The following is a 15,748-nucleotide window of genomic DNA, read 5'->3' as shown; positions in this document are numbered from 1 at the left end:
CACCCCCGCGGTCATATCATATAAAATATGGGATACCCGAAGAAATTTTCTCCCTACCATTTTCCCTACAAGGTTAACGGAATAACTTGTAATATCTTCCCCTTCGTTTCTATTAATTTGCTTTTCTTATATTATATTCCAAGTTCCAACAAGTTTATCTTAGCAATTAAATCTCTTCTTTTATCAACGAATTACATGATACTGTTGGCAACGAAATTATACGCGTCTTTCGTTTAGAAAATAATTCTTATGCTTCATGTGCAGTCAACCAATTTGAATCCTAGGCCACTGTAGAACCTTTACACAGTAAACGTCGAAGTTACTTCTATGATAAATACAGCACGGTGTCAATGAGGCAGGGTTCTACGTACATAAGGATGTTTTTCTGAAAAGCCATATTGTAATCTGAGCTGAATATCGCTGACGTCGCAGTGATCTGTTATCCCAACTGACATTCTAACATGTGTTTGGAAAATTCTCGGAGAAAAACATTGTGCGTCATTGGTTTTGTGATAATTAAAAACCTATGCTTGCATAATGCCAGAGATGCCTACATTATGTTTTTAGATATCTACTTTGGAACACTACAAAAGTTAAAAGATTTGAAGGACATTTTCAATCTGAGATGTTTTTAAAGTTTTTGGAAACGTTGCACAACTGCATATGCCTGTGATTTTTTCATCGTTGCCAATGGGCATGACAAAAATCACACAATATTATATGTACGATTTGTTTCTGTAGGTATGATTTGTCCCTCTCCAAAAAAATGGCCCACTTTTTGGAGATTGACAAATTATACCATCATTTATATCAAGGTATTGAGGTCATTCTCATTCATACCGGAAACCGAAATTTCAAAACATGCAAGTTGCACCACTAGTCCTTTTGCGTTCGGTTACGCCTCCCGAGTTTGTGTCACGCCACACTTTGACATTTACCCATTTTGGTAAAGTTACCGAGCAAATCCGGCCACACGAGAAACTGGACTAAGTTAAATAATTACTGAAACTGGTAAAGAATTACCTGTACCTTTAGTGTCCATTTCACAACTTCAACCTTTCGATAAACTATTTTGTATGAGATTTAAAACAGCGCGCCTTAGCGGAACGTTTTGGAAACAATGTATAGCCTGACAAGTTTTTATTTGACCCTCACCGCGTTGCGGATTTTCAGCTGAACTAATTTCTTTTACTGGCAAGGATTTTTTCGACACCCGTCATCGAAAGTCATCGAATGTCAGTGATGTAAACTAGAAGTAAATATTTTAAAATTTCTAACGGTTTCATCGCAAATATGCCCAAATAATATAAAAAAAAGTGAAAATAATTATGCTGAACGTGATAAATTACGTACAACAAAAAAGGATGAAGGATTTCACAGCATTTCGATAACAATGTTCCGAGATCGGTTGTTGACATGTCCGGTACTGACGGTTTATAGTGCGGTTCTCCTGTATTGATTAGTTGGTTTCGATTTAGCTCAGGTATATTTTTTGTTCTTATTGATGGTGTCTGTAGCTCTGCCGTGGAAAATATTTGTAGAAATAAGGAAGCCGTTCCATAATTGCCACCAGTACAGAACAAGGCCCCACGCAAAAAGAAAATAAACCTCGACAACTTCGATTAAGGCACAAGATTCATGGATTTTAGGCTATGTGAAAAGAAGTAGCGAGTCTTAAAACCTTGCTTATTAAATTTTGATTCTCTAAAACCATGTTTTAATTTTCTATAAATATTAACGGGTAACCAGTACACGCTGTCCCCATTACATATGACGTCGGCACATTATTGCCATATGAAAGCGGTTTATAGCGACACTGTTTCAGGGTCAAATAAAAACTTGTCAGGCTTTATGTATCTAAAAGACTTCATTCGAAAATGAAACGGGACGTTTTCGAATTATAACTCATTTGTAAAAAATTAAATTGTGATAAAACCCCCTATGGACCGATTTTCATCAAACATGGCTAAAAATTAACACTCCCGATCCCGACTCATCCTTTCGAAACCTACGATGTCACAGACAGACAGACACGTCAAACTTATAACACCCCGTCGTTTTTGGGTGGGATTAAAAATTGTACTTTGTAAGAAAAAAATTAAATAAATAAAATAAAAATCATTTATTTCAGACTCGAGGTCCATAAATGGTTAGTAGAACATTAAAACACTAAAGAACTAATATTAGTGTTAGTAAGACATTTACCTAATGCTAAGACTTAAAAAACTAAAACAATTCACACTTAAAACTTACATAGCGACAATACTATTTAATATTATAATAATCCATACTAATATTATAAATGGGAAAGTGTGTGTGTCTATTTGTTTGTCCGTCTTTCACGCTAAACGAATTTACGTGATTTTGAAGTGGAGATAGTTGAAGGGATGGAGAGTGACATAGGCTACTTTTTGTCTCTTTCTAACGCGAGTGAAAGCAAAAGCTAGTTCATTATAATTTGTAATTCCCTCATAGCAAGGACCATTTAATACTAGACTGATATAGCCCATACAAAAAAGCGTACCCCTGAAAAAAGCTTAGTTTTTGCTTTAAAACTAGATGGCGTTGTTTCGTAACCCGGGAGTGGAAAAAAACATATTTTCACACATATTTTTACTTGTTTTTATATTATACTATGAATAACTATCAAAAAACTTTATTTTAATATCAAAATATTGGCTTAAAACACAATTTTTACAAATTATATTTTTTGGTCGGCCTCGACGTAGTTGTGATCGCTTCGCTGGCTAAGTTTGTTCGCATGTTGTCTAATTATTGCCAAATAAAATTACTAGATGACGTTGGTGGACTAGGAAAATGTCACATCCGTTTCGTTGTTCATTAATATAATATACTTAGTGATAATAAACCTATATGTTGAGCTCAAATACGGTCAACAAAACGCAATCATTGTGCCAACAGATGTGACATCTGACATCCATGTCACATCACAAATGTGACATGGATGTGTGTGTATGATTTATTGAATATTCATAATATGGATATTAAATATTTTAGAATCGCAGCAGCAATGCGAGTAGAGATACAGAATTAATAACTGTATAAATTAATAATTGTATGACCAATGACCTCATACATAAAATTACCAGTTTAGGTGACAGAAGGCGAATCCAATTTGTAAACATTAAATGTGCTAAGGAAAAGAATCTTTCCGATTTTCAACGGGACACGGCTGAAGGGGCGAGCTGGTTTCGACTGCGCCCATGCATCTCCATTGTCCAGAAAGTTCATTTTGCTTATAATAATCTGAGTAATCACAGTGAATGGTTTGACAGTATTTCAGCTAACACGTAAAGAGACTTGCTAGCTTCGTCGGTCAGGCTTCGTCTTGGACACAACGCGGATAGTTAGGCCGCCAGGTGTGGCACTTTGGATTACGTTTTTATAATAAATTAATGATAGTTTGTATTGTTTTGGTAATATATTTTCTACTCGTATACTACTCGTTTGGTACTCGTATAAACCTAAACTGAGATAATAAATGAATAAAAGGAAATAATTAGTGAAACTCTGACATAAGTAATAATTAATGAGACTAAATGCATTTTCACATTATCCGATCCGATATCGGATGTAGGACTGATACCCATACATTACAGGCGCTATCTTGGATTTTTTCCATTTAAATCCTTCCGACATCCGATATCGGATCGGATAATGTGAAAACGGACTAAGACAATAGATACCTTGTTAGTGATATATACCTATGCCTATGTATATCCCACCAAAAACATTCTGTAAAAAATAGCCGTCTCGATGGAGCTGCTTGTTTATCTCTAAAAAGTAATGAAATCTACATAAAGTTCCTTACTGCGATTTCTTTATTATTATAGTTAACTAGCCTTCGCCCGCGGCTTCGCTCGCGTTAAATTCGAAAATCTCTCCACAAACTTCCATCCTCCATTATAAGGAAGTGGGGGGATATAAAAAGAGACAAAAAGTAGCCTATGTCACTTTCCATCCCTTCAACTATCTCCACTTAAAAAATCACGTCAATACGTCGCTCCGTTTTGCCGTGAAAGATGGACAAACAAACAGACACACACACTTTCCCATTTATAATATTAGTATGGATGTTGTGTGACTTGGCCGTTGAAGTGTAGTAGTGCTGGCGACAGATTGGTGCAATGGTGTCATGGAGCACCTGGTTATAAACTTCTTTATACCCTTGTGTATAAAGAAGTTTATAAGTTTCATATTCGATGGTCCGAGCTAAGGTTCGTAAAGCCATGAAGCCGAGCTGATAATCATTGTCGCTAAACGCCGATCGAAACGCAGTCTGAAGTGGGTGATAAACGTACGATACGAGCAGGTATGCGTACTTATGGCTCGACGACCTTTTTCGATTGTGTGTCACCGTAAGTACGCGTAAAAACCGCTGCGCATAGTAGTCGACCATCCAACGCGTACTTGCTCGTACGCCTATCACCCACTTGACGTCGCGCCAACACTTTATGGAAAAAGCGGGTTTTCGACAACTACCAATAAGATTTTAGACATTCAAAAATCTTCAATAATACTCAACTGTTTCGGTCGCACTCGTTCAAATATAGGATAGGATTGGTATGAGCGAGACGGTCAGGAGATTGATTGTCAACATGATATCTATCATAAACACCGTTCGAAATGGCCTCATTAAAATCTAAATTTTAAATATATTGAAAGTAATATTACTAATCATTGACGTCACGCTCAAAATGAAAGAGATAGAAAATTTGACAGTATGGTACTCTTTTGCATGATTGTCATAATTCAAAATAAGAACGATGGCTTGCGTTGTAAACAGGGACTGAAACATGACACGGGCCCCTTGCGTCATCTATATACTTTTCACTGTATCACTTGTAATGCCGTTGAACTACCGCGTGCGTATTTTTAAAAAAAAACGACATTTTTATTCAAATGACACTCTTAGTGACATCTAGTGACATAGATTTACGGCTGCCAACGGGGTACGGCATTTAGTATGGACTCTGCTGGTCCTTTATAATCGTCCTTGCTCATAGTGTAGATTTTTTTTTATGGTATGGCAACAAGGTATAGAGGTATAGACCTTCTTGCCGTTACGCCATTACTCATTATAACATACTTACTTCGTAACCCATATCGTTTCTTAGATCTAATTACGAGCGGCCTCGGCACTTTCTTTAATTCCCTCTATAATTTATTCAAGTCTTTATTGTTATTTTATGATACGTTTAACAATTGCCAAGCCATTCGATCGTAATGAACAAAATGCGTGGAACGATATGCAGCGAGCAATATTCTAATCAGACATGCAAATATATTGACACTTATATCTCTCTGATACACTTTTTGCAAATTGAATTATACTACCATGAAGTAAAGTTGAGAATGAACCAGAAGGATTTGATGGTATACGAGTTTGCTAAAGTTTGATAGGAATGGCAAGCCGGGCGGCATAGTCATATTGCTATATGCCAATCGCCACATAATTTTGCGGCAAGTTATAATGAAAATTGAAAGGATGTTATCTGGAGCGGTTCTGTATTAAGCGTAATGCAATCTGTCTTTTATTAGTCTGTGCGGTGATGGGGATTGCAATGCGTATCGAAATCATCATTTTCAATCAAGAAATCAGCTTGAATTAGTCGATTTGCATGCGAATGATCTTACCACTAGGTTAAATTATTATACACTGATAGTGCGTAATAATAATATCCATTATCTATGTCTACATTCTGCGAATTGAGAAAATTTACATCAAATTACAACTACCTCTGTACAAACTCAGTAAGGATTGTGGCATCTCATCTAATCAAATAGTATTTTATGCAACAGGCGTTTAAATGAGGTCAAAAAAGACGAGTGGCGTGGGTAACAATTTGAGGCGAAGGCGAGTATTTTTTGACTCAGTTAAACACCGTTGCATACAATACTTTTTCTACGACCATGCACTTACTTTTAAATAGTTTTCTAGAATAACTTTCTTGAAATTCGCACTGTTTCCTATAAGTATTTTGACTTGTCCTCTGCAATGTTTCTGCACTCACCCTGTCGCTCGCACTCCCCCGCGCCGCCGCCCGCCCCCGGCCGGCGCCCCGCGGCCCGCTATATCCCTTAAAGGCATCCTCACAATGCTGTAAGAGTTATATCGTATGCGTGGGCGCGCGGGGCGCCGGCCGGGGGCGGGCATCTTTTATGTAGGGTTTTAACGATCTATGCACGACACGGTAAATGACGAATAACAACACGGGAGTAGAAAAAGATTAATAACCCTTAGTTGATGCTATGGGAACATCAACGTTTACATGCAGGTTTTACTAAAAACGACCAGCTTTGAATGTTTACTAATCCCGCAGCCTTAGCGTTTCGAAGTCATTTTTTTGTAATCCTAAACGATGCGTAGATGGGTTCCCTCTATTTGGCATAACTTTAATTGTCCGAAACAATTTTCGCATAACAGACTTCGCATAATCGATTTTCGCCGAATGTTAATCTGGCACAAAACGTATTTGTCATAATCTAAAATAATATAATACGAATATTACTTTGTCCGAAAATAAGTTCGCATAATTCAGTTTACGCCGATTGTTTTAATGAATAAAACTAATTCACATAATTGCATTTGGCATATTTATTAACACTTTCGCTACCAAGAACCCGACTGTCGGGCACACCGCTCGTAGAAGCGTAGCCGATTACATGGGTTTCCCCGTATGTAGCGAAAATGTCGTAGCGCCGCGTAGAGCCCGGTTTCGAAAGTGTTAAAATCAGAATATCGGCCCATACTAAATGATGTCAAGAGAGTCGGTTTGGTTAGGTTAGAACTGCGACCTCAAGAAATACAACATCTTGACAAGAATTTCAAAGACAAATTCTTGACAAAGGTTAGAACTGCAACATTAATAAAGTAGTATTACCTATGATAAAAGTTCTGCGTGGTAAATTTAGACTAAACCATGTTATGCAGAAATAATTTATGCATAAAAACCATTCGGCGAATAACCTTTATGCACGAAATATATTCGGACAAACAAAAATATGCCTAAACTAATTATGCGTAACTATACTATGCCATAACAGATTATGCGAAAGGTGAATTATGCCAATATAGATTATGCCAAAAAGAATTCGTGATTGTAAAATTATGCCAAAACAAGGGGAACCTGCGTAGATATGACACGGCAACTGCTGGCTGAAGCTGACTCGATGAATAACGACACAAACAGTCCTGATCCTCAATTGCCATTGTCTTCCTTTAGCTCTGCTGCGTTTACTATGGCGGCGGGCACAGGCAGACTCTGCCGCAGCGCAGCGCACTACCGTGCCATGTGCCGAGCGCTGGTTGCATAGCCTTAGACCTGTCACATTCTAATGTAGTCTCATGTCTCTCCTCGGTGATACGTGATCAAACACTGGTCTAGACGGTTGTCATATACTAATAGAGAAATTTCTTTCTCCCCAGCGTTGCGTCTGGCACTGCGGCGGCGGCCATCGCTCCCGCGACACAGCCGCGGCGCACTATCGCGCCGTGTGCCATGCGCTGGTCGTCAAACCTAGATCACTCGTAACATAGGAACATCTTTCTTCCCAGCACTGCCTCTGGCATTAGATCTCCTGTCGTACACCTACATACTAACTAACGTGCGAACATCTCTTTACAGCGTTGCGTCTGGCACTGCGGCGGCGGCCATCGCTCCCGCGACACAGCCGCGGCGCACTATCGCGCTGTGTGCCGCGCGTTGGTCGCGGAGGCTCTGGAGCTGGCGTCCTTCCTCGCGCGGGTGCGCGTCGGCGGCGCCAGGGACCTGGGCGCCGCTGAGGAGTCCGTCACGCACCTGGATACCCTGCAGTTCTCTGATTGGGTGAGTTGAGAATTAGACAAACACTTTTGAAATTTTAAAAGCAGTTCTTTAGAATCCAGAAAAATAACTACAGAACCACTTGAACCCCAGATGAAAACCTCTTCTGTTATAGCATGAGTACAGGCAAGCGAGTAAGGTCGCGCGGTAAATGATAAAACATCTGGGACGGCCTGATATTTTATCATGCTGCCTGGTGTATATAATTAATAGAATGCAAGGCATCAATCAGCATCAGCTTCAAAACTAAAGATTTCTGTTATACGTTACAAAATTCTAACAGTTATAACAACGTTGAATAATGAATAGGTTATCCTACAGGTTTTGATGTCAGGGATCAGAAATGATATGCGTATTTCGACACGGCAACCTTAGGCATAATTGAGAACTTAAAGTAACATATAAGTTCAAAATAATAGACGGTACGGCAAATTTAATGCAAAAAATATTTCAATTTCAGAAAATATGTTAGTTTCGTGTAAAGTCTGTTTCCATAAGTATCTAAATATTTGTTTTAAAGTGATGACATCATTGACGTCACATTACACCCGCTGAGTATCCCTAATGAAGGGAATACCTCTGAAACTGGTATGCGCTGCGTGCCGCCTAGGTGTCCTACGCAATATTAATGACTTTCCCGGAAATTTCACCAGCCAGCCATGCCGTTGATTATTTATTGGTCTTATTGAATACAAGTTAAATTATTAACCGTGGCGTGAAATGAATTAACATTATAGTTGCTTTTATCGATGGTTAATAAACGATTTAGTAAACCAAAGAGGATCGAGTATTATAGAGAGTTACCGTTGAAGTAAAATGTGTAATCACAGTGCATAGACTGCCATCTCTTGACATAGGCTTAAAACTTTTGAACCTCAGTTTTGACAATTTGGTCCATATTCTTAGCTTGATATGTTTTAAAATGTCAAATATTAATATTAGCGCCATCTAGCTGAGCGTACCCCAAAGGTGTAATGCCATCTAGGCCACCGTCCCTTTTTCCGTATGGTACTGAGGTACGTTTTTTTCTGTCTAAACGGAGTTATATATGTCTTTGAGAAAACGTAAGAAATAAAGGTATTTTCAATATGTCAGTTTGGCCAAGTAATGTCTCGGTTAGTTATTAGACTTGCTTAGTAAAGATATTTCATACCATATGCGCAAAATTGCCATAGGGGTGAAATATTCCAATACATAATTATATTCCAAAAAAATACAGACATGATAAATCCACAATATAATGCATCTTAATGTGCTTATGCGTAACAGAGTTATAATTATAAATATTGTAATAAAAGGACCCTACTTCGTACCTGTTAATTTATTTCCTTTATTAGGTATGTGGAAATTGACTAACATTATATCAACTTTCCGTTTGTAGTCAAACCGAAGGATTTGGAGAGCCCTTCAAGTATGTAGACAAAACAAATAAAAATGATGCGTTGTTCAATATTTATTGTTTAAATTTATAGCTTTGAACTCCCTCTTAGGTGTTACGTTTGAAAATATTATAAAATATTGTTTTTTTAGTGAACGAAAATTAATGCATGTTACAAGATGTCACTTTTCTTTTTATATTAATAAAGTTGTTCGTCAGACAGCTTAAATACCTAATAAATAGGGCTAAACTGTAATTGGCACCTGCTTATACCCAAATTATAAACAGAATCTGCAGTAAGAGCTTGGTAAAATAAGTTCAGTGTTACTTTTGGACGACCAGCTTTAACTACTTCCATAATAGTGTGTTTATTTTCTTCCCCGTAATTTGAGCTCCTGCCGCTTTTCTCATAGCAAAGTGTCTTATCGTATTAAACTGATTGCTATTTTGTTTTTCCAGGCGCGGTTTTGGATGCAAGTCATCGGAGAGTTGAGAATGGGTGTTAAGTTAAAGAAAGTCAGTTATTCACGGACACCAATCGAGTACGAGTTGACCCCGTACGAGATCCTCATGGATGATATCAGATCCAGGAGATATACTTTAAGAAAGGTTGACGGCGCGATACCACCGAGGCAAGTTCAAACTCAAGACCATGATAATTGAAAATGAACTCTTTTACTCTCCGAATACTAAACTATATTACACTTTAAGTTCTCGCGCTTTGTACACATATTTAAAGTCACACACAGGTCGAACGCGATTAATTAACATTATTTTTACCTTTTTCCCAACGTTTCGGCCAGGTTGCACTGGCCGTGGTCGCGGACGACTGACGTCCCAGCAAAGTGTCACCGGAGATGTAAACAACACAAAACTACCCGACATTAATTTATATAAATGTTCGGGGTAGACAAATAAATATAATCTACCCGCTTTTAGTTATTGTTTATTTCCCACCGCACGACACACAGCACTCACAACATCCGCGCACTGGTCCGAAGATAGATCTTTTGGTTTGAACATTTGAATCACTGGTCCCCATGTTGGCGATAATCTATACCCGTCTTCCCTGTTAAAGACATACATGTGTTACATTTATATAAATTAATATCGGGTAGTTTTGTGTTGTTTACATCTCCGGTGACACTTTGCTGGGACGTCAGTCGTCCGCGACCACGGCCAGTGCAACCTGGCCGAAACGTTGGGAAAAAAGGTAAAAATAATGTTAATTAATCGCGTTCGACCTGTGTGTGACTTTAAATACTAAACTATATTGCTTTTGTGTGTATGGACTAAAACATTTCTTCATTACAAAATCTTGTATGAAACAAACTAAGACCTGATTTAGACGGCGTGCGAACTCGCTTGCGATTTTAGTTACATTGCGGGCTGTTGAGGGTACACACAATTCTGCGCAGCCATCAAATACCGCAATGTAATAAATCTCGTATGCGAGTTCTCGTACCGTCTAAATGGGCCCTAAGTCTAAATGAATAAATGCGTTATATTTTCTAATCCATTAGGACTGGCCACTAAATGATTTCTTTTTTTACAGTGTAAAGAAAGACGCACACGCAATGATTCTCGAATTTATTAGAAGTAGGCCGCCACTAAGAAAGGTAAGATATGAATATTGAGTTCACTTCCCCAAAAATATCGTCTTATCCCCATGCACATATTCTCACATGCCTACATTCAGGATATTTGCAGGGGCTGTACTGAAGTCTAATTTTGGTATATTTTGGCCTCGTAACTGCTTACGTGGGAGAATAGTATTCGCATATTATTGAAACGCACCTAATAGTCCATGTTGGCATAAGCAAAGAAATGTATGATTCTAAAAATTTCATTCATTGCCTATGCCGCCTATGGGCATTATTATTACGCCGTGTCTTGCGTGGGCGACGGTCGCGCGACCGTCGCCGTCGCGTCTCATACTTCCATATCGACATCTCAATTGTACCTACCATATTCTTAGAAATAAATATTATGATTATGATTATGATCGATAAGGTTTGATTTCGTATGTGTCGCATCGCCGTCGCGCGACCATCGCGCGACCGTCGCCCACGCAAGCCACGGCGTTATTAAATAAGGGTTCCTTTTGTACCTTTTTGGTACGGAACCCTAAAACATACTATCATTTACATTGGGGTTAGGAAATAACCGTTGAACGTAACAGGGTTGTGTTTTCAAAATGACTGGCGTTTGCCCGATCCTTGATTATACACATTTCCTATACTTAGTACTCGTATATAGCTTGGTACCTACAGACAACCTATTCTGTGATTATAAGAGAATAATGTTTATAATGTTCATGTGCACAGGCATCAGAACGCAAACTACCCCCACCACGGCGAGAAGCGACCCCTCGGGAGAAGCTGCTGGCCTCCATCCAGGTCGGCAGGCAGCTCAGGCCCACGCCCTACTCCAGGAGATTATGTAAGTACTTATTTTATAAATGAATAAGTAGAACAGGTCGATTTACAAGATCTGTGTGTATAACCGAATGAACAAACGCTCACGAAACGCTCACGATAATATATCTTTCGTAGCTATCTATCTCTATCGCTCTTGCGTATTGGCGCGACAGAGCCAGACTACATTTCTGCGGCGTATCGTTTCGCAGAAATGCCATTCGCCTACGGGACCTGGCACGAATGGAACGAACGAGTGAATGAAAATATGCATGCGTGTGTAGCTCTTAACAGTTCTGTTACGATTGTATACCAATACTATTTGGATAAACTTTAACGCATCGGTGCGTCCCCATCGCACTTACAAATAGTGCGAAAAGGACGGCCTGACGCTATATCATTTATCACGCGACCGTGCTTGCCTGTCTGGGGAATCCTTGGTCTCAGTCCACAGCCGGAGCGTCAGAGGGAGGGAAATCATCGTGCGGTTTAAGCATAGCGTGCGACCGTTTAAATAGACCCGCTATTTAAACGTTGCGAAAACTAGCATGCAAGTTTCGTCACTGAAATATTTGTTTGGCGTGCTGAATTTGTAAATTAGAAAAGCACTGAAAAAAATAAGGCAAAACTTGCTTTGATAACCTTAACCCTTAAATGCATGGTGATGTATGTATATATGCATCATATATTTGATGGCCCGTGGCTCGATATGTAGCTATCCACAATCACATTTATTGCTTAATTATTATTCATTATTTATTACTATTTAATGAACAATTAAATAAATTAAATAATATAATGATTTACTATTTATTATTTAAGGATTAAGATGAAATGGCGGAAAAGTGTAAAAAAACAGGATGATGGCGATTTTTAGTATGTGATTTAGGCTGATTTTTTCGAAGTTAGTAATTAGTTTATGTTTAAACATTTTATCATAGGGGTTTCACAAATAGTGTACCTTTTTAATAATAGTCATTTTTTTTAATAAAACTTACCAATAACGATATCCATACTAATATTATAAATGGGAAAGTGTGTGTGTCTGTTTGTTTGTCCGTCCTTCACGGCAAAACGGAGCGACGAATTGTCATGATTTTTCAAGTGGAGATAATTGAAGGGATGGAGAGTGACATAGGCTACTTTTTGTCTCTTTCTAACGCGAGCGAAGCCGCGGGAAAAAGCTAGTATTTATATAAATAAGATTTGGCCTATTTAAATTCTAACACTGATTTAGTATAAAAATCGATCTCAAATATTTTTTTTATTATTTTTCCCAGAGTCAGAAAACCATTGTCTATCACATATATTCATATCTCGTTAAAAGAAAAATTCATGCATTTACGGGTTAAAGCTGTTACGTGATCGTTTGATACATATTTCCATCAGGCGGACCGTATGCCTGTTTGCCACCGACGTGGTATAAAAAAACTTGTAGTCGTGTGTTCAACTGGCTATATATAGTAATAAATGTACGAAATAATACATTATTTTTTTCGGGCAGTCTTGCAAAAAGAATCAATTTTCCATTATGACTGTACTACACCTAATCCTTATAAGTATTCTCCGAAAATATAATGTAGGTACTCTGAGCTTTATCAAATATTTTACTACCTTGTATTTTTATAACCCCCAGCACACCCACGCTGAATACGAAATAACGAACCTGTTTCAACATTACTGACGTGAAACAAAAATATTAGCATGTTTTTATTTTCTTCTAACAACTCCGTAAGCCTTTAGGCTCTTGTTGAAGTTGTAAACATTTTAATCTGAGAAGGATAAACGAAAGTTACGGTCACCTTCAAAGTTCAACATTGTGCGTAAGGGCCCCTCACATCTAGCGTCTCGCGAGCGTAGCGTCGGGCCAACTGTATGGCAAAGCTGACGCCGCGACGACGCGGCGTCTTTTTCTATACAGTTGATCCGACGCTACGCTCGCGAGACGCTAGATGTGAGAGGGCCCTAAGGCAGCGTTCCCACTTATGCGTCGCGTGTCTCGGGGCGCGCAAGGGGCGTCCGCGCCACGCCGCTTAAGTGTAATTCAAAAAACGTCTCCTCAGTACATTTTGTATAGGAAAGACGTAAGACGCGCCCCAGGTGGCGTGGCGGCGGCAGGGCGCGCGCCGCGCCGCTTGGCGGCGCGCCTTACGTCCTTCCTATACAAAATGTACTGAGGAGACGCTTTTGAATTACACTCAGGTGGCGTGGCGCGGACGCCCTTTGCGCGCCCCGAGACACGCGACGCATAAGTGGGAACGCTGCCTAAGTACTAGGCCTAGCACATGATTGCATGGATTGGATGATTTAAATTTGAAAGACGGGAGTATATCTCGCGCCAAACATGTGCTAACCCTGCTGACATATTAGCATAGCTTGTGTTTCGCGTGCGAGTTCATATTCATACATCAAGCTCGACTTGAACTGTAGACTCGCGCACGAAGTTGTGTTAAACCGCCTGGGTTATGATTTATTACCTACAGACGACCGGTCTGGCTCAGTCGGTAGTGACCCTGCCTGCTGAGCGGCGGCCCTGGGTTCGAATCCCGGTAAGGGCATTTGTGTAATAAGCACAGATATTTGTTCCTGAGTTATGGATGTTTTCTATATATCGTCACTGCTTTTAAAAAATCTCGTATCTCACGCTGTTCCTCAAAGTTAAAACGCAGTAAGTCTATAGGCATTCCATACATACTTACTACAATTTTCTTTTCATTGACAGACGACGATACAAGTTTTTTTTAAAGTAGTGACGATATATAAGTAGGTATGTATTTATCTATTTAAGTACGTATATCGTCGCTCGCTTAGTACCCATAGTACAAGCCTTGCTTAGTTTGGGGCTAAGTTGATCTGTGTAAGATGTCCCCAATATTTTTTTATTTTACATGAAGCTCGACTTGAAGTGTGGACTCGCGCGCGCAAGTTGTTTTAAACCGCATGGTTTATGATTTATCATCAGATGATTAAATATAATTTTGTGCCGTTTTAAAGCAAGATGTAGCTAATTAATAGATTGAATGATGCTATTACAAATCGCACGTATCAACGATGGTCATGAATATACGATTTATTTATGTATCTCAAAATACCATGAAAGTAGCCATGTGTCATGTATCCATTAAAACAGATTTAGGACAGGGTTTCCCAAACTTTCCTCTATCCTTTCCCGTGTACATAGTTCGTTTTGATTTCAGACCATCGCTCCAGAACAAGCTTAGTCACCTAGCCCTCAAAGTGTCCTATCCTTACAACCCTCGAAATTATTTGGCTACGAAAATGTGAAACCTTTTTTGGACTTGGACAAATTTCAAGAGTATTGATTGCGTTTTAAAACATATGTGAGTTTAATAAATTATTTTGTGCTCATATTAAAATAAAAAATAAAAAACATATACGTATTTCACTTTATATATTATGTAGTATTTAAAATTAATTGCAATTCGCATAACAGCGGCAGGAGAACAGAAGAAGAATTACAATGATTGCCACTATGAGTAAAAAGCGCGTAAAAAGCGCCTGCGGAAGAAATAATAGCAATGTTGTAGAGAGAAAAGTGACGTGTGATGTGACGTAGGCGTATGCTGGAGCAAGTGACCGGGAGGTCGTCGGTATTGTTTCACTATACATCTTCTTTGTTAGGAAATAGAGCAGTGTTTTGCATATGCTTGAATTGAAACTCCTGTGTAAAGCTATTTTTAGTCGGGGTAAATGGTGAAGGGTCAATTTTAAAATATCTTCATTACGGAGATATTTTAAATTTAAAGTGAGTAAGTATATACCTACGTATAATAATCGAGTTTTTGTAAGTACATTTTTACACATACGAATTACATTGAACGTGAATGGTATTACAGATTTTTCTCATAGAATTGCGTAGATACAAAAAGATTGTTACTTATCAGATGATAGATAGTCTGACTCTGGATATTACATCACAGTGATGTTGCTGAATAGATAATATCTAAAATGAATATATTAAGAAAAACTTATACCAATAGCGTGCGAACAAGATAATATTCAAAGTGGAGCTGGTACTTGATTTATTTAGACCAAAGGTTCTCAAATGTTTTTTCTCACGAGTTATACAAATGATTAATCATAAA

General features: G+C 38.6%; 1 protein-coding gene across 1 annotated transcript in view; it reads left to right on the top strand.

Annotated features, from left to right (window-relative positions):
- Positions 1-14,995, top strand: part of LOC125226779 (protein spire-like) — a 246,897-nt gene extending 231,902 nt beyond the window's left edge. Inside the window, exons 5-9 of the mRNA XM_048130863.1 lie at positions 7,650-7,850; positions 9,685-9,857; positions 10,781-10,844; positions 11,553-11,667; positions 14,840-14,995. Of these exons, the coding sequence (XP_047986820.1) occupies positions 7,650-7,850; positions 9,685-9,857; positions 10,781-10,844; positions 11,553-11,667; positions 14,840-14,871 (585 nt within the window). The 3' untranslated portion in view covers positions 14,872-14,995. The remainder of the gene's footprint in view (positions 1-7,649; positions 7,851-9,684; positions 9,858-10,780; positions 10,845-11,552; positions 11,668-14,839) is intronic.
- The last annotated feature ends 753 nt before the right edge of the window (positions 14,996-15,748 follow it).

This window comes from Leguminivora glycinivorella, chromosome 6 (genome assembly GCF_023078275.1).
Source record: "Leguminivora glycinivorella isolate SPB_JAAS2020 chromosome 6, LegGlyc_1.1, whole genome shotgun sequence".
NCBI classification, from domain to species: domain Eukaryota; kingdom Metazoa; phylum Arthropoda; class Insecta; order Lepidoptera; family Tortricidae; genus Leguminivora; species Leguminivora glycinivorella.
Note: the sequence above shows the minus strand (reverse complement) of the source record. Positions and strands in the feature narration are given on the sequence as shown.